Here is a 20191-nt window from a genome sequence, read left to right on the forward strand (position 1 = left end):
GAAATCACCAAATTGGGTTGGACGGTGCTACCCCATCCACCCTACAGTCCAGATCTGGCACCCTCCGACTTCCATCTCTTTGGGCCACTTAAAGATGCTATCCGCGGAACAAGATTTGAAGATGACGAGAGCGTGATTCAAGCAGTGAGGACATGGCTACGTGCACAGGACAAGAGCTGGTACCGGCAAGGCATGCATGCACTTGTTCCACGCTGGCGTAAAACCGTACAAGTTGATGGGGACTATGTGAAAAAATAGTATGTGTAAAGGAAACATTGATTTATATTGTCACTAAATTTGAGCCATCTTGAATAAATATGTTCTGAGGAAAAAAATGTGGGGCATTACTTAATGAGCGACCCTCGTACATAGCACTACAAGAACAAGACACAACAGGACATAAAACGCGTACCTCGTAAACGGCTATATATGATATTTGAGGGTTTTTTACAGCGGTGAACACTTGCATTGTTGTCTTCTGGGTTATGACGCCGTGTGGTCTTGTAGATGGTAGACGGCTTCAGAGAAACTTATTACCTTCATATCCACGGTAGAAACAAGTACCCTGAAACTTGGGGCGATAAATTCCTCAAAAACGTTCATAACCACTTACAAGATTACCAAGCGGTATAACAGATCACAACTATAAACCATGCTAAGTATTTTTTAAGTATCGTTGAAAATCATTTAGCTTATCTTGTGAAGCAATGTATAGTCCACGTTGCCTCATTTGTATTATATAATTGAATGTTATGGATGTAGTTCAGTAAACACTCCAAATACCATATTTAATTAATATCCAATAATCCACAAGGGAATCATTCCGTACGAAAGTACAGACAGATGAGTATCGTCCAGCGAAATGGCGTACACTCATGCGTTCTATGAACGCCCTAGTAGCGTCAAATAGTGTCCTGAGCTACGCTTCAATCTTCACAAAATTATCTTAACAAGTTCCACATTTACGTTACAGTTCCATATCCTAAGTTTTATAAATGGACGTTTCAAAAACTTCCCCTAAAAAACTCGGAATGCATTTCTTCTTTTTCCAATCTTTAACATATCGTGGCCACTCAATGTTACTATTCTGACAATTCTAAGCCATCTGTTTGAACGTAAATTATTAAATTATTAAAGTAATCATGAGATTGGAACATTTCTTAACGGATACATCAGGTGTCTGTAATACGTCTCGTATTTTATACTCACCGTTGATATCAACGGGAATTTCGTATACCAGAGAATGTGCAGACAACAGTTATACTTGCCCCTGTCTGTGAACAGCCGACTGTAATTTAGTGCCTGGCTGGCTGCAGCTAATTACAGTCGATGGAAGATTTGCAGGAGGAATGGCAGCTGGACGGACAGTAACTGCCAGTGACGGGTAGCGCTTCCGACTTGACACTCCGTTAACTGTGATACGTATTCAAAGCAGGGACATAGCAGACGCTCTAGAAATCCAACACGATATTGTCCTATATAAAAGCGGCCTCGGGTTTGGTACTGTGATTTGAAAAACGGACGCTTATTAATGGATTAAATTTTCTACTAGCTAATTCGGTTTCCGTTGCCAGTGGCGGAATTATTAAATTGTTGTCCCAAATAATTTATAATGCAGAGAACAACATTTTAAGCACACAGAGGAGTCCAGAAGAAATAACCGCACAATAAAAAATTAATAATTTGTTTCCTCCAACAAATATTGTCAGGATAATTAAACAAAGGAGACAGATGTATGATCTGAGATTAGGGTGGTCACTACATGTAGCACGCACGGAAGAAATGCACATAATATTCCAAGAAAAATTAAGACAAGAGATAACTTGTGAGATTCAGACGTGGTGGGATAATATTAAAATGAATCTAGACTCATGTGGCAAGGGATAGGGATAAGACAGGGGTCAGCGGCGGGCTCTTGTGAACATCATAATAAACCTTCTGGGTACAATAAAAGGAAAGTAATATTTTGATTAGCTCAACGATTATTAGGGGGCTGTGTTATGAGTTATGCCCCGTGTAATCCGGGAGAAATTTATCGACGTTTCAGAGGCACGTAATGCCTCCATCATCAAGGCATTATTTCTTTAAACACTACTGAAAACAGATCTTTGTCACAAAGATCAGATTTGTTTTACTTAAAATAAGAAAGGTCTTTTTAAATAGCGTATTAATTAGATTAAATCGATGCCAAAGGTCCCTAATGTTTTCCAACGATAATTAAATATTGCGTGCTTAAAGCTGCGTGAGTTAACCAAACGATGAATTCTGAGGACCGCCCTAATTCATACAAATACAAATTACAGTACTCAATAACGCTAAGACCGTACAGAATGAAGCCCTGTAATAGCATTTTCCTATCAGCCTACAAACTGGAGGCTGCAAGAAGCCGAGCTCGTCTGTTCAGAGACGCCGACACTGCCCCCCCCCCCCCCGGGTTACTGAATATTACAGGTATCAAATTGCACAATTCCTCCCGTCATTCTTAATTACATAAACTCATTTCCTTTACCAGAAGTTTTGACAAAATAAAGTTATTCAGACGTCTAATTAATCAGGTAATGACAACGAGTGCCTTGGTTAATAAACACACCTGTATCTGTATTTCTTGATGTCTTAACTTACGATTCGGTTGCTTCTTCTTTCTCTTTCTTCCTTTATACTGCCTTCAATTTCCTCTAGTCTTTCTATTTTATATATAGGAATACCTCGTTTTATTGCGCTTCGCAGATATTGCGTTTTTTACAAACTGAAGGTTTGTGGCAACCCTGCGTCAAGCAAGTCTATCGGCGCCATTTTTCCAACAGCACGTGCTCACGTCGTGTCTCTGTGTCACATTTTGGTAATTCTCGCATTGTTCTTTTAGACATAATGCTATCGCACATTTAATAGACTACAATATAGTGTAAACATAAATTTTATATGCACTAGGAAACCAAAAAATGTGACTCGCTTTATTGCGGTGGTCTGGAACCGAACCCGCAATATCTACGAGGTATTCCTGTCTTCCCATCTTACTCCTATTCATTATCCTCTCCCGTTTATTTCTTTCTCCATTTAATATAGTTATCATTATTTTATCTTTCTTCTTTCCTTACATCATATATTTACCTCTATCTTATTTTTTCGTGGTCTTGTATTTCCCAGCGCCAAAAGACCACAGGGAGTAGAAAGAAGGAAAAATAAAATTTTGCAACAGGAGAGAAGAATTTCATGCTATGGATTAGAGCACGTGGTCTGGCCGGCGTAAAGACTCAATCGCGTCTCTGATTTCGGTTGAGATTAAATAACACACTCTGAAGTGAACATTACATCGTCTATGAATATCTTTCACATTTTGATTAAGTTGGCCAAGTTTTGTGAAAAAACCATTTTATACAACAGTGTAAATAAAAATGAGTCTTTTGAAATAATGTACAGCGCAGTCTTATAGTAATTAGTCAACATTTCAGAAGTGCTTAATGCCTCCATCATCAGGGCGAAGGCAGACATCATAACGGATCGTGTCCGAATGTGCGATCGTCTGAACAGAGACTAACAGATAAGTTGTCAGCATTTTATATTTCTTTTGCTTCACATACGAACGAACACACACGCTAACATACACACATCCTTTTTCTACGATCGTAACTAGACAACATGTCATTTACAGTTTCGAATTTTGTAACTAATATAAAAAAATCTATTTTTGTTGCTGGTTCTTGCTGTCCGATTTCGTTTGTTTACTGAACCGTTTATGCACACAACAATTATCGTCAAAAATCCGATCCCCTGTCACAACCAAATACAACCCGCAAAGGCTCAGTAAAGATCCGAAGACGCGGTTGAAAATGTTGTACTGCAGATGTCATTTGGAACGACACGACAAAATTGTAGCGTTGTATTCGTATGCCAATGGCAACTGAAGTACGCCTCCAATATTGTGTTAAGTTGAAAGCCGCCAATGTCAAAACCTACGATTGGACTTCTTAAATACATCCAACCTCACATCCTAATTATGTAGAACTTAAGTTGTCTTCCCTGTCCTCGTTGTCTGACATCGGCGTTTTCCAAGAAATTTCCTCAACAAAATTATGTGAAGTTCTTGTTTCCCGCTTCCCAGCTAAAAAGATTTATTGTAAGTAAAATGTTAAATTTTTATCAACACTGTTGCTGGAAATTCTTTCCCTCCGATAAATAATTATCGATACGCTCGAGATGAGATCAGAAACCAATTTAGGTCTTCGTGTAAAATGCCCGTTACTGTTTCCGGATTTCATCAAAAATTTAAATCTATCAAAATTTCATGACATGCGATGAGTGGTTCTCTAATCACGTGCGGACAGACGGACGGGGAAGCCAATAGGAGTATTTAAGAAAATTTTCTTTGCAAGCGCAAAAATTAGATATCCTCATTGGTGGTGAAGACTCTTAAATCAGGAACTCAATGTTGTACCTAAGGATCCACCATTCTTTAAAGTTTTCCTTAGACTCGAGTTCAAATGAAATCACTTTACAAAGAAAAAGGAACAAATAAAACAAAATGAACACACAAAGAGCGAAGGAAGAAAGAAATATAAATTATGTGGCTGCAGGGGCAGATTACGTGACATATATTTGCATAAAACTTACGATTAAACTGTTATTTCGTAATATTTCAAACACAATATTCCTTCTACAGAGTGATTCAAAAATCCTGTGCACCTGTAACAACAGACGCTTGAAGTGAGAAGAGATTCATAAGCCACTGTGCTTACACACGCCCTATATGACGCAAATGACCTGCGCGTCACTTGACTCAAAGACCTTAACGACTGTTTTTCTTGAAACATCTTTGCTGTTCAGTGTGAGCTCTTTGGACGGTCGCAGGTGTTTTGAAAATGGCTGTCACTTGAGGCACAACTGTTCTTGGTGGAACACGTGTTTATTATGCAGGTAAATACACAGAAATAGCGAAATAGAAGTTTTCTGAATCTACGTGTGTACGTCAAGGGCGTATGTGCGCGCAGGGACTTCTGAATCACCTTGTACTTGCCTTTTATAAAAATTATGTGAAAGAACATTTTATGAGATTGTATTTACAGGCAAATATTTGTTGAACCTCTTTTCGATCTCTCAATGAAGGTACAGAAACTCTTAACCTAAGAGGAAAACGGGACCAAATTCCATTTTGTCTCTTCCTAAACATGAATAGTTGCTTTGTGCAATCAATATTCGGAAAATGTGAAAAAAATATCGTGCCGTCGGTTACAACGGTATAAAACCTGATGCGTAATGATTTCGTTTAAATACATGACGAATATGACATATGGCTTTAAGTGTTCCGAAGGATTTGTTTTAAAAGTTATTTGCCATCTGGTATTGAAGGCTTTTTGGTGTTCGCTCAGATCACTAATCATCATGTCCCCCGACTATAAACAGTTGCAAAATCAAGTTCAATTAGACGGATTCACCTAGCTAAAAAAAATAGGGACCAGTGATAAAACACCCGAGTCCCATAAAAACGCGGAGAATTTCTTAACCAGCTGAGCGACTAATAGCTTCGCAAAAGGGCTGTTCTCCACGGAATTACGTGTCCGGGGACAATGATCCAGCATATTCAAAATTGAATTGTTCGTCTCCGTAAAAATATGATTTATTTTCAGGTGATAACATTCGCATCTTTTACTAAAATCATTGCTAAACAGTGCAGAGAATGGAGTCTGTCAGGCAATTAAAGGTCCAAATTACAAAATGTCTACTGTACATGAATGTTCAATATTTCATATGAATTCATGAATATTCAACTAGATACTGACTGATTTGCCTTCAGTCGATAACTGTCATTGGAATTATAAGGGTTGCCAGGGTAACAATGCATTTAACAGATTGGGTTATTTCTGTGAACGACGAATAGGGGGGGGAGGGGAAGCAGTGATTGAAGGAGACAATAAAATGGCAGATCTCAGATACACATTATTTAGATTTAAAAGAGCGGGTTGGTCTGTAATAGTTCAATTCCATTCAAAAGATGAGAAATATATCACCTTCTTCAATTGGATACATTCGAACATAATACAACTTTTCTGAATATATTGCGCTGTTTAATTTATATTATATTAATTATATTTTTAAAATCTTATTATAGAACTTTAAATGTAGTGTGCGATTTATTTAAATGGATTTAAATGCATCTCACTGATACCAGAGTAAATAAATTTTACTGTGAAGATTCAACAAGATCAAAACTGTTTCAAAATGCCGGGAATAATAAAAAACATTAATAAATTAAATATACGTAAGTCATCCAATGACAGTCATCATTTGACATTTGGCGTCATAAGAAGTTAAAATCATGATCTCTGAGCGTCACTTCCCACCTCAAGACAGCATAAGGTCCATACCAAATCGCATAATAATATTAAGAAATGTAGAAAATAAGTAACATCAAATGTTATAACGTCCATACTAAATTTTGTGAGAATTCGTTATTAAGATATTTTATTCGTAGATACGTACAAAGCGAGTCTAATTAATGAGTGCTTCGAAAAAATGTTTAAAAAGCTGTAATTCACATGACTGAAAGCATCCTTTTGAGATTAAAGAGAAAAATGTATGAATAAAAGTGGCAGTATACGCAATGGGTTTCTGCATCAGTTATGTTTAATTGGAGGCAAAGCTGACTTTAATAAAGTGTAAAGCACTTCATACCTCTTTCAACTCTCCGCCACACAACTACATCGTTCTCAGTGGATTAAACGTCGTATTTCAGTGTAGTTTTTGTATGAAAGTTATGTTCAAATGAGATTACCGCGGAAAAGCATACGGCCTGGGACTCCAAGCACCCAGGGATCATGAGTTCGAGCCCAGTGGGCGGTATGGACATGGGTAGAGACATTGAGATTGGCCATCCAAGGAGTCCCATCAGATTCATAAGAAATATTTGAGGATTAATTACAAATAGAATCAGTCTGGAGATCCTAAACTGGACTTAAACAATTCGTCCACAATTGTTGGTGCTCTGGTTACATAAGACGCTAATCACGAATGTGATGGGAATGAATGACAGTGAATCTGGAAGGATTCGAGAGGAAGCAGTCCTCAATTACCTGAAATGACTGAGTAAAATCATAAGTCTGTGCCGCGGGCAAGATGCAAACCAATTAAATTCTGACTACCAACCTCTTCAGTATTTGGTATATAAGTGAGGTTGAAAGAAGTCCATTTTACGAAGCATCGTCTAATTCCTATTTGACCAATAACTGCAAGTTCCTTCTGGCCTACAAAGCGTCTTTGTAGTCTAGCACCAACCGGACAAGTTCTCGATCTAATCTCGCTAACAACTTCTATTTATCTATATATTTCCTTTTTGGCATACGTAATATTCTTCTCTTATGTTGTCCTTTGTACGTAAAGTCCTTTTGATGGGTTGATTGCCCACCGAATGAAGTCTACCGGACGTTAAATCGGTAAGTAACTCGGCGGAGCAGAGAATTTTATTTATTTATTTGTGGTTTAGTTGGCCAGTCTGTCATAGCGTCGAATGATAAGAAGAATAATGAATTAAAAACAATGTTGAAGTAATTGTTGGCCTAATTTAAGACACTATCCCGACTTCTGCCTAGAGGGACTGAGGAAAACCTAGAAAATTATCAGGCTAGTAGATATACAGACCGAGATTGTGGCTTCTTTAAATGTCTGATCCTGAATTGTGTTGACAGAAATGAGAAAATAATGTACACAGTGTAACGAGCAAACCGGCTGATATTCGGTTTCTAGGGTCGCACCTCTAATAGCGCGTTAAAATTTGGCCAAAATTATGAACACGTGCCGCGTACAAAGTTTAGCTGAAATCCATTTATTCTGGGCTGTAACGTGTCTAAATTACAACCAGTGTAAATGTCAATATGCATCTTATTAATTACAGTAGCTTCAATTTAAAATACTTTTGACTAAAAGCACAATTTCTAAAAATTCATTTACACACTTAGGACATACGACAAGGGGTCCTAACGCGGCAGCATAAAACAATGACTCGTTGCAGACCTTAAAAACATATTACATAAACATCACGGAAAGCTAAGGGCAGGCACTCCAGCTTCAGGGTCGTGGAGGGGGTTAATTCCTCACCGTAAAAACTGCGTTTTGTGTAATGTCATACGAAAGGAAAATGCGAAATATATACAAAATTTTAGTCAGACGACTTAGTCACGTCGGAGAGCTGCAAGATGTATAGGTACATGAGAGAATAATATTAAAATGAATAATAAATCGTGGTTTTGAGAGTGTGGACTAGGTTCATCTAGCTCCGGATAGGCATAGCAATCAATCTTCAAATTCCATAAAAAAAACTTGGGATATCTTGAATAGAGTCTTCTCCATGAATTTCGTTAGTTATTCGATGTTTTATACTAAATATATAAGTTCGCAAGTAGCCTGGAAAATCAAATACTAGATCCGGACTAACACTTAAATACGACCTCCCCATTATGTTTTCAGTTCATATACCAAAATCGTATTGGGAAAATTCACCAAACGTGTGTGTTGATTTCCTATAAACGCTAATAGAACTTTATCAAGTTTTGTTACAGCTCGATATAAAAACACATGCAGGTCACAAATTACATAACGTAGTGTATCAATAAGGTTCGTGACTAGAGTTGAAATATTTTTAATAACGGGATTAAGAAAAACCATATTTATATTAATTTACGAATAAGAGGTTTAATGAACTAAAACGAAAACGAAATTTAAACAAACGTTTACCTTATCCCACATCCGATCAAAATTTATAGTTTCTTTTTTATTATTTTCACACCAGCAGTGACTGTTTACAATAAATGGACTGAATTGTTTTGACCGATTTGATATGACCCTCTGACACAGCGATTAAACACTGACCAACATCATACAGAACAGCCAATATGCTTGAAAACATGAATTTTACAGCTTAAATACATCAAGTCACGAAGATGATTCACAACCATAAAAAGTACTTACTCGTTTGAAGTATCCATGTTGCCTGTAGAAGTCACTAGATTCTGATACCCACTTCACATTTCAGTGAATCATAAACACATATAAGGTGTACGAACCAAGTTCATTAAATTATCGACGTATAATTATGCATATTCTCAGTGATATTGAAACTTTTTAACTAAATAACTCAAGTGCAACGTATCTGAATCACAAAATGCACAGATTATAGAAAATGTCACATTTTTAAACATTCCCTAAGTGTTAAAGTTATCTTAAACTCTTCCTAAAGTAAATACGAAATCAAATACACCTACAAATATTAATAACACAGGTTATTATGCATTTAAAATTACCGTGTAATGCAAACACCAAAAATAAATTTAATCTACGATATGTTCAACTTACAACTAAATTAGTCTAACATTTTATTACGTTTAAATAATTATTTTCGTTACTCAAACATGAATTAAATTAAATATAAAAAGGTACTAGTGTGATTAAAACTCGGCAGGTTAATGCGTCCGAAATCTTCCTTCCTGAAAAGGAGATCGCGTCATTCGACCAACTATTGCCTTCAAGAGGATCCATTCGACTGAAGGGACACCCCCGTTCGAAGGGACGGACGGACGGAATACACTCCGTGCGTCTACGCGACACTACCCCTCCTTTCCCCTCGACAAACCTTTTTGCACACTCGGTTCAACAAGTTTCACTGTCCAATACAAACGCTGTCGACGGAATTGCCCCTGCCCTCGCAGGCAACACCGCAATACGATTTAAATTCGCATATACAAATAGGTAAGACTCAACGTAACACAGACTTTTTTTTGAGAATTTAACTATTTAATATCAACTTTAATATTAACCTCCCATGTATTGTACACTTCATCTTCAAAGTGGTTTATTCCCTTTATGTACTGTGGTTGAATTTTTGCAAGCATTTCTGTTCGCTCCAATGCGTACTACATGCCCAGTCCATCTAATCCTCCTTGATTTGACCACCAAAACAATAATCGGTCTTACTCATATAATATTTGCGGCTGTATTTAATAGGTCACTGACGCAGAGTTAATGATTTATGACGTCATTGTTTGCAAACAGCAGTCTTGTTGGTAAATAATTAATATATATCCAAAGTAACGTACGATTCAACACAACGAATACCTAAGTCCCCCGTTGGAAATTATCCTGAAGCAGTTCCATCCAGTTGCCTCTCTTTCTTCTATCTTAGTGTTGTTCTACCATCTTATTCTTCGTCTTCCAAGCTGTCGTTTTCCAGGAAGCGTTCCAAAAATAAGTACGTATGCATTATATTTTACTCAAAATAGAGTGTAAGTTTCAAGGAAACAAATAAAACATTTCTTTTTTGGCATTATAAATTCTTTAAAAACGACGTTTTGGACGATAGATTTCTTGGCCACATGAACGATTATCGATTCTCCACGGAGTTAGTCAAGAAGGTAGCATAAATATGTTCTTTCAATCGCAGGACTTTCACTTCTAAACTCAAATTCGTCAATAGACAATGAACTTCTCCATTTCATTTCATGGGGGGCTTTGACATTGAACCCAGTGCGTCTCTGCTGAGACATACCTCATTTTTCATCCGCTGTGTACACTTGGTACAACACCAGCCCGATGCTCTTGCATTCGGGAAGTAGCAAATTAGAAATTCCGCTGGCCCTACACAGCCTAAATGTTTCTAATACTTTTCCCCGGATCCTGTGAGAAAAATCTGTGGTAGTACAATAAAAATTTCACTGCATTTTCCGTTGTTATTCGTGGATAAGTTCAGTCCTCGCTTTACGAAGATCCGCGTTATGAAAATTCCCTCACAGACGTATTATAATGAAGCGGGTACCGTCTGCTTGGTTCGCCATCCGAAAGCGAACTCGTTTACCCGAAATCTTCCGAACTAAACCGAACACTGATAAAGAAAACGTAAACAAAGGAAGCCTAGTCAGTCAGTTAAACCGTGAAATGTACACAAGTCAGTTGGCCAATTTGACATTATTTTTCTGTATTTTTATAACGCGTGCATTATCTGTTTCCGTTGCTTGTACGTTTTGTTTTAGGCAATAAAAATACTGATTTATAAGTTTTTGGTCATTTCTCGGTCATTCTGGAACGTAACACCAAATTGTAACATTGCGCTTATGGAAAATTGCGACTCGCTTTATGAACTGTCTCCAGGAACGCAAATGTTTGTTAGATCGGGGACTACCAGCACATTATAAACTACACACATTAGATTGTTACTCTAAGTTTATTTAGCGGAAATCCAAAACTGAGAAGAATCCTAAGTCTCACAAAATGTTTACATTGAAATTACTTCAATGGGTAACGACTCTATTCTGGACAACCCTATTTTTCATCGGAGACCGAGGTAGATAACATGAGATGAACTTTGCTGTAAATTAAACATTTCAATGTAAATCTGACAAATGAAGCGAAAGATATTTCACATAATATTCCTTATTGACTCAGGTTTTCGTTATACATGTTTTTATCAAGCATGAGCTCAAATAAACTCGTTTTAGTTTAATTTATTTATGAGGATAATGGAATCCATAATTCAGAATACATGAAAGTGAGCATATCTTGTTTCTCTACCCAAGTTTCTAGTAACACGTTCTATGCTCTACAAATTCAACATTAATTTTCTTCAGCTGATGTATTATTCAAAACGAAAAAAGAATATAAAACTTTCTTTAACAGCGTTAAAAAAAGGGAACACAGACTTGTTTCAAAATAAACTGTTTCTTCCACATGGTTGCCATATCTCAAAGAGAAATAATATGGGTTGCATTTATTACAAATCCATTTTGAATCTCGTTCGTTTATAACAAAACGAGAGGCACGGATTTCTAACAGACAATTTATACTAAATTTCTACCGAGGTAACCATCCACGACAAATTCGATAAACCAAAATACCTCACCAAGTGGCCTATAATGACTGGCTATAGGCTAGTCGACCATAGTTCTAATCCCAGAAAAGACTGCTGGTTAAGGCGGAGGAAATTTGAAGCTGACCACTCGCCTCCATCTAATATCAAACCTAAGAATTCTAGGAGCAATGCCACCATTACCCCCATACTTTTTCATGGCTTGGTGTTTAACCAATTTACGAGGTAGCATTAACAGCAGATAAACAGAGTGCTTTATCATTTTAATGCGATACAATGTAATTTTCATACGCAGAGTGTATTTTAGGATTTAATTTGGCTTTCAGAACAAAGAGAAACTTTCACCGTATTATTAACAGACTGGTATATGTAGCAGTGCTGTATATATATAACGTACAAGAATTATACATATTTAAATAACACTAATTATTTAACATAAATTAATATTAAAAACGTTTGTGTAATGTGTAACACATCAAAAGTAACATAAAACCTCGATCATACATTTTAGAGTCTTTCAAACACAAAATTTACACAAGTATTTCAATAAGAAGGAAATAATTGAAATTTGGTAAAATCATGTTCAATATGTTAAAATATTAATTACAGGAAAAAGTTCAATAAAACAATATTATTTTGCGGAAATGAAAGCTGCTACTTGCCGACCAAGAAACTTTAGGAAATAGAAATGCAAAGAAAGAATTATTTACTTAGGCACAACACAGAACTACAAAACGGATAAAACAAAAATTTAGTCAAGAGAATTCAGCGGATGGTCGAAGAAAAACAAGTAAGAATGTTATTTATAGGTACTCGAAGAAAAAATTCTGAACGAAGAGATGACATAGAAGGCGAAATATTACGTACAGAACGAAAATAAAAACTGCAACTAATACTTCAAGATTTTTAAAGCAAATTAAGTAACGAACAGCAGAAACAGGCCGTGGTTGCTGATTAAGACTTCTGCTTTTAAACGAATTTTCAATCTTACGCACCGCGAGGCAAGAAATAATTATTGTCAACAACATTCATCAGTACACTTATCTGATGAAGCAGATTATTTTTTCAGAAACTGGTAATGGTATAGAGGGTCAAAAATGTTTCAGCCGATTATGGGCCCCAGATATTTGTATTCGATGTCGTTTGTTGAATAGCGGCTTCTTGTAAACGCCATACGTAATTAACTGTCTTTGTTTCTTTCCTACACAACCTGTAATTATTAAAGTTTTTTAGATTTCTATCTTCTGGGTTGTTGTGCCGTGTAGTCTGGTCGATGTTTACCAACGTTTCAGGGGTCATACTGCCTCCATCATCAGGGCGATGAATCTGAAATCTTCATACTCACCGCTGTAAAAACCTCAGATCTAACATATTAAACTTTTGTATGAATCTAAAATAACATCAAAGCTATGCGAGATAAATGTTTTAACTGCAGTTAAGATATCTTTGTTGGTCTTCTAAGCTATAACGCCGTGTAGACTTGTGGATACATATCAACGTTTCGCAGGAACATACTGCCTGCATCTTGAGAGTTAAAAGTAAAAGCAGTATTTTAAGTATGAAGTATGAACTGTACCTATATAATGTTTAAAATTCTGTATCTGCATCAAAGAGAATACGACGCGTCTCCACTGTAAAGACGAGTTGACTAACGCTGTTTAGAAAATAATCCCTGTTTATTCTAAGAATATTTCTAAAAAGTAGGCGCATTCTGTGGTCACAGCGCAGATTTAAATGAATGTATTTAAACACTGAACACATAAAGGAACTATTATGGTTTGAGTATATCACTTTAAGAGACTTTCTTTATGAAAATATATATTTAGGTCGATTAATCAATTCAGGCCTTAATTAAATTACAGGGGCTGATAAATTAACGTCGAATAAGATGTAAAGATAGGACAAATTGAGTGGGGGGAAGTATTCGGAAAGAGTTTGCCATGCCCATGAATATGATAAAGAACACCACGAAATCCCTTCGTCAGAAGACGAGGGACCCAGCGCGAGATTTGAATCCGGTATCTCCAGAAAATAAGTAAGAACTGATGTACTGATAAGTCTCAGAGACTTTAGCGCGCTTCTTTGAACATTATTATTACACTCGAACTACATGTTCCAAACACTTCATTTCTGCAGACTGTACGATGCCTCTGTCTTCAAACTACGTGACATAAATACGTGAATTGTGTTATGATCCGATTCTCAAAGTTGCTGCTGTACTTTGGTGACGTGTTCCTTTAGACCAACTTTCTTTTCGTGTAGAATCCAGCTGTCTAAAACTATGTCAAGTGTGAATTTATAGCGTCGCGTCCTAACATACCGACTTTGAAGTTTATATTCTTCGCAAAGAAACCTTCACGTCTTCCAGCCATATTATAATGCCAGCAAATATTAGATGAATTACAGAGTAAAATCACGATGGCATGGCACCTAAAAGTTTCTGCGGCATTAGAACTTTTTCCTTAAAGTTTCAAGCACTTACATTAGATATTAATACCTAGAGAGCAAAACCGATCCCTGATATGAGAACAAAATACCAAATTCGACCATTATCGACGTATTTAAACAAATAAATTTTGTACAGTCATCCCCACAAAGTTGCACATACATGTCTTTCCAGCCTGTGGACAAAGTTTAGAACTTCGGTAATTTGTCATTGGATTCATCGTAGTTCAGTTTAAGCTAATGGCGGTTTAGTTGTTTCCATCATTAGGGCGATGAGTCGGAAGCAGCAAGCACCTCTGAAACGTCGGTAAACTTTTACAAAACTGCACGGCGCAACAACTTAAAATTCAGCCATCTTCAGCGTTCTACATCGTATAAATGTAAGTGATGCTACTGAATTTTATCTTCGTAAATCAACGTTATTTTTAGCGTTCAGTAATGTGTTAAGTCAATAGGAATTACGTTTTACATAAGCCCTTCTTACCCTTTACTGTTACTTTAAATTGTGCCCTTTTACCCATATTACTTAATGATAGACTGTTGAATATTCTGTTAGGACAATATGCACTATTTTGAAAAAAAAAATAAGAGGCTGGCAATTTGGTCTTTGAAGCTGATTTTTATTTCGTCTGTTGACACTGCATATAGCTGAATTAGTTTGAAAATATTTTTGACTCAGTAAAGTTAATTAATAAGAACATGTATCCACATGGAAGAGCGAATATCTATAATATCCTATACAGGCTTCTACGTGAATTTCTATGTTTCACACCAGACATAAATCTTTTGTAATGTAAATGTATTTTTGTTGTTAAATTAATTAAAAAAAATTATTTCTTACTTCATTATTGGCAATAAATTAAACTAGAAACAACAAGTAGGATTTGAGGTTTTCACGGCGGGGTGTTTGAAGATGGCTGTCTTCTGGCTTGTTCCGCCGTGTAGTCTGGTAAAGTTTAATGACGTTTCAGAGGTCCTTGCTGCCTTCATCATCAGAGCAAAATGGAAATATTTTCAGTATTTACTACTCTTAGGTTTCACTATGTATGAATACCTCTAACTTTGTTTCCAGGGATTCTGAGTTGTGTCTGGTGTACAATCTTCAGACACAGTACAAGGTAGTTTGTGAATATCATCACATACCTTTCCCTCCCTTTTTAAATCAGAACTAAAAAAATCACCAATACGGAAATTTCAATTTCTCGTCATCAATATTTTAAGTACGTCCAAAAGCTGTATAATGGTAGCAGCATTTGTGCATTATGCCATCTAGCGTCATTACTGTGAACATGGTCAGCCATGCATAACACAGTCTCTTAAACATAAACAGTATCCCGTGTAAGGTTAGGTTAGTAGCATTGTCCAACACGCGAGGAATTTATAATACACGACGTTTCGGGAGTTTTATTGCTACCATCTTCGGTGAATTGTTATCACACTAACAAAATTGTTATTACATTTTTTATTTTAACATTAATGGTGGTTTCCTTCCCAAAGGAAGGTCAGCATTGGAGGACGAACCATTGCCACGACATCAAGAAAAGTTTCTTAGTTCTGAGACAAAGTCTGCCATGAACTTTCAGAACTTTAGTCTTCAACTTGACGCCTCAAGGGTTGGACCTTCTATCTTCACTTTAATCAGGCCCGATCGTCACATCTCCTAGTCTGGCGACATCGCTTCATTTAAAATATTTCAGTGACAATTGTCTTCGTTCCAGTTTTAAAATGTTCTTTAGCATCCTTTCTATATTAAAATGTTGTACGTACCAGTCTTGAGTTTATATCTTACGCTTCTAGCTCTTTCCATCAGTTAAAATATTTCCAGCGATTCCTTCTAGAAATCACGTTCTCCCTCTTTGTATGTTTCTCTTTTATTTCCTTATACCTACCAGTAGCTACCCCTATTTTATACAATTGAAGCTGGATGTCTTTCATTACTTTTTCATCGCCTTTCATTTGTACGATAATAGACAGATGTTGAATCTCGCATGGTTTGTTATATACAGGCCAACACTTTCACACACAATTCCTATTAAATACTGCAAGCAATCAGAATGAGGAGAGTTAAATAATAAATATACAATGACATTTTTGATGAGACAGAATCTTCACAAGAAATGTAAATTCTTTAACGGTTCATTAAAAATTCTTTCTCGCATAATACCACTGTTTACCCCTTTATAAGGGCAGTGGTAATTATGTGTACCGCCTGCTTTAAACGTCTGTAACACTGGCGTTTCATAGGTTTAGTTGAGATCTTACAATACGCAGTAAAACTTACTATAAGCATTATTAAAAGACAACTTTTTAAAAGGAATGCGTTTTTAGCAGGAACCTAATTATTGCTATTTCTTCGATATTATTTGCCCTTTGAAGGGTTGGTAAACAAAAAGACTTCAAGTTTACATGTTTTAAATGATCCATCATAAGACGCTACTGTTACATGAATAATCACATTCACATTTGAAATAATACCGAAACGTCCAAGTGTGTGTCGTAGCTGAAATTATGGTAATTCAAACCGCCAGCCGATAAGTGACTCTGGCAGAAGCAGTGGTAGTAGGGCTAATGAAATCGCAGGGCCACATAATTTCTGTCATAAAACGAATGATAAAAATAATACAGAGTACTTTAAAAATGTTGACTGAGAAAACACAATGCTTAAACACTTGCAAATAAATATCTGCCATAATAACACTGCGTTCTGATTCCGTTTAACGCGAGACAATATAATTTTAATGAAGGTGTGCCTGCTATTTTGTAGTCGGTTATATTTCAATAAGAGCCACAGACTACAGATAAATCATAGTATGGACATATTTCTATTTATGACAGCAAAACATTTCAGTGTTAACTTACGTCAGAGAACTGTTAGCTGTTTGTACTTAAATAGTTGCGCAGGTGATGGAAATACAACCTTACCCAAATGAATAAAAAAAGGAACTTGTTCTGAAGAGGTACAGCTTACATTTGTTTGGATAGAATCTGGTGACCAAAATGGAAAAAATTACCAATAGCCAAAATGTATTTACTATTACTTATATTTATTTTCTGTTCGTTTCTCTCGTGTTTTATACTAAAATTCCTGACATGAGGGGAAGTTTCATTTATCATAAACACATTTTACAATAAATTCTTTATACCACCTTTATAAATTTTTTGCCTTTATCATTCAGTGAAGTCTGAGAGTTTTTAATATTGCTATTACTGTAGAAAACTTCTCTGACAATTTTTATACGCGTAGACTACATTATTGTTAAGAAATTCTTGATCCTAATGTGTATGGAGTAGGAGTACCAGATGAAAACTTAGCGGGAAATATGAACGAATAAGTTGTCAGAACTGGCATGACACTCTGATGTAACATTTTCAGATTCTGATGTATAAATCGTATATCCGTGTGTTATACGTTACATTTGAATTTCTATGAGATTTTTTTTAAAAATAAAGCATTGAGGTGAATATTTGGACTTAAAAAGCTGTCAGCAATATCAAGGTTTATAGAAAATTACATAATTAGAAACTTCATTATTTTACCCTTAACTACATATCATTGGATTATTAAATCAAAGAGATGAGATATTTCAGACATCTAACGCGTATGGAAGATGTTAAATGCATATAGAATCTTGAGGACAGATACCACTTGGAATACCAAAACGTATGTTGGAGGATAATGTTAAAATTAATCTTAAAACCTTAAGGTGGACTTGTCTGGCTTATGACAAATTCTTGTGAACACGATAATATATCCTTATAAAATGCGGTAAATTTCTTGCATAGACAAGCGTAGGATGGATTCGGCGCCACGGAGTTAGTTATTACTTGACCTCTATTATGTTACGGTATGTTACGCTGGCCTTGTAATCCTGGGGTCTCGGGTTCGATTCCCGGCGGTGCCTGAATTTATAACTTGTGTTGGGCAAGGCCGTGGTCTAGGCAACACGGAGTTTTCCTCCGGGGGCTTCCCCGGTTCCTCCGTGGCATCCCAACAATTACTCCATTCACACACAGAAGAAGGCAATGGCAAAACACTGCTGGATCATCTGCCAAGAACGTATATGAAAGGGTCCCAGTCCGAGAAAAGGATGGAAGGATCCTGTTCATATGGACCTGTCGTCAGACAGAACACTAAAAAAAAAAGTTACGGCAAGTCATCTTATGAACGCCTTATGCGAAACTCAGGTCTGTCCGTTCCATGGAACCACGACTGTTCCAGAAGAAATTACTTTTATAAAATTCTATATTTAGCAACTTCAAACAATAAATCTTACATTTTTCGTTGTTTCTATTCCGATTTAAGTTATCAAAAGAAACGAAATACAGAATGTAAGACGTAAGAATCAACCTGATGTTTACTTTCTTATTTATTTTAAACGCTAACATATAATGAACAGAATTGTATCAACATCGGACCTACAGATATACAAGCTACGTTATGGAACATCCCATCGGCACATTCCGGGAATCTTATCTTATAGCTTGTTCTTAATTGAATCTAAGTAGCTAGCCCACAAACTTTTCACGTTTTATAATGACTAGAAACAACAAAATCAACACTGATACTCCGTTAAACCTGACTATTATAGAATTAGAATTTGCATAGAATATCCGGCTTCGTTTTCAAAGCAGAGCACACTTCAGTGGACTCTCAAAGACGAGTCCCGCTACTTCATCTTCAAGTTCGTTAGTTCGCTCATGCGAATACTTCTTCACAGGATGTTCCATAATTCTTTATTATTAAGTTACATGTTACACTTCTTCACCACGGACACAAGTTTATAAAATAACTGCTACTGTGTACTTCAGAAAAGTTTGTGTTCATCAAGGCGATGATGGAGGCAGCGTGACCTCTGAAACGTCAGTGGACATCTACCAGACTACACGGCGCAACAACCCAGAAGACACCAATCTTCAAAAAATATGAGATTTGTGGGGCACGTAACACGCAGTTGGAAGATTACAAATACATATAAAATTTTGATAAAGAGCTTCAAGGGAAGATTTGAGGTTTTCACAGCAGTGAGTATGAAGATTTCTGTCTTATGGGTTGTTGCGCTGTGTAGTCTGGTCGATGTTAACCAACGTTTCAGAGGTCATACTGCCTCCGTCATCAGGGCGATCTTCAGCCTGAAGGGAAGATACCATTCTATTAAACCTAGGCGAAGATGGGAGGACAATATTAAAAATGACCTTTAGGAAATCAGGTTTCAGGGTGTGGAGTGTGATCTACATTTTGCTTTGGACAGGCACTACATAGAACTCTGGAAAAACATTAATTTTTCACTGTAATGTCAACATAGCAACATCTCCATAATTAAAGATTTCTGTCTTTTGGGTTGTTGCGCTGTGTAGCCTGGTCGATGTTTACCAACGTTTCAGAGGTCATACTGCCTCCGTCGCCCTGATGACGGAGGCAGTATGACCTCTGAAACGTTGGTAAACATCGACCAGACTACACAGCGCAACAACCCAGAAGACAGAAATCTTCATAGTTATCGCCCTGATGATGGAGGCAGCATGACCTCTGAAACGTTGGTTAATATCGACCAGACTACACAGCGCAACAACCCAGAAGTCAGAAATATTCATACTAAGAATCGCCCTGATGACGGAGGCAGTATCACCTCTGAAACGTTGGTAAACATCGACCAGATTACACAGCGCAACAACCCAGAAGACAGAAATCTTCATACTCATCACTGTGAAAACCTCAAATCATACATCTCCATAATTATCACTATTGATAATATAGAGAGTGTTCAAATCGCGAATAACCGACCGGTAACCCGCTAAGTAATACGAAGTATAATTCGCGGTGGGCAGTACACATCCTGTACATACATTGCATCATAACAGTTAATGAGGAAGCCGTTAATCACAACCTGCCTCCCTCTTCTTATT

The 20191-nt window shown here is 36.7% G+C and overlaps 1 protein-coding gene across 1 annotated transcript in view; it reads right to left on the reverse strand.

The window, feature by feature from the left end:
- LOC110828724 (neuropeptide SIFamide receptor) overlaps positions 1-10019 on the reverse strand; it is a 49024-nt gene extending 39005 nt beyond the window's left edge. The window contains exons 1-2 of the mRNA XM_022061699.2: positions 9367-10019; positions 8956-9136 (exon numbers count right to left, since the gene is read on the reverse strand). Of these exons, the coding sequence (XP_021917391.1) occupies positions 8956-8972 (17 nt within the window). The 5' untranslated portion in view covers positions 8973-9136; positions 9367-10019. The remainder of the gene's footprint in view (positions 1-8955; positions 9137-9366) is intronic.
- Between the last annotated feature and the right edge of the window lie 10172 nt (positions 10020-20191).

Source organism: Zootermopsis nevadensis, unplaced genomic scaffold (genome assembly GCF_977971745.1).
Source record: "Zootermopsis nevadensis isolate Lab colony 2312 unplaced genomic scaffold, Znev_1.0 Znev_ptg000016l, whole genome shotgun sequence".
Taxonomy (NCBI): domain Eukaryota; kingdom Metazoa; phylum Arthropoda; class Insecta; order Blattodea; family Termopsidae; genus Zootermopsis; species Zootermopsis nevadensis.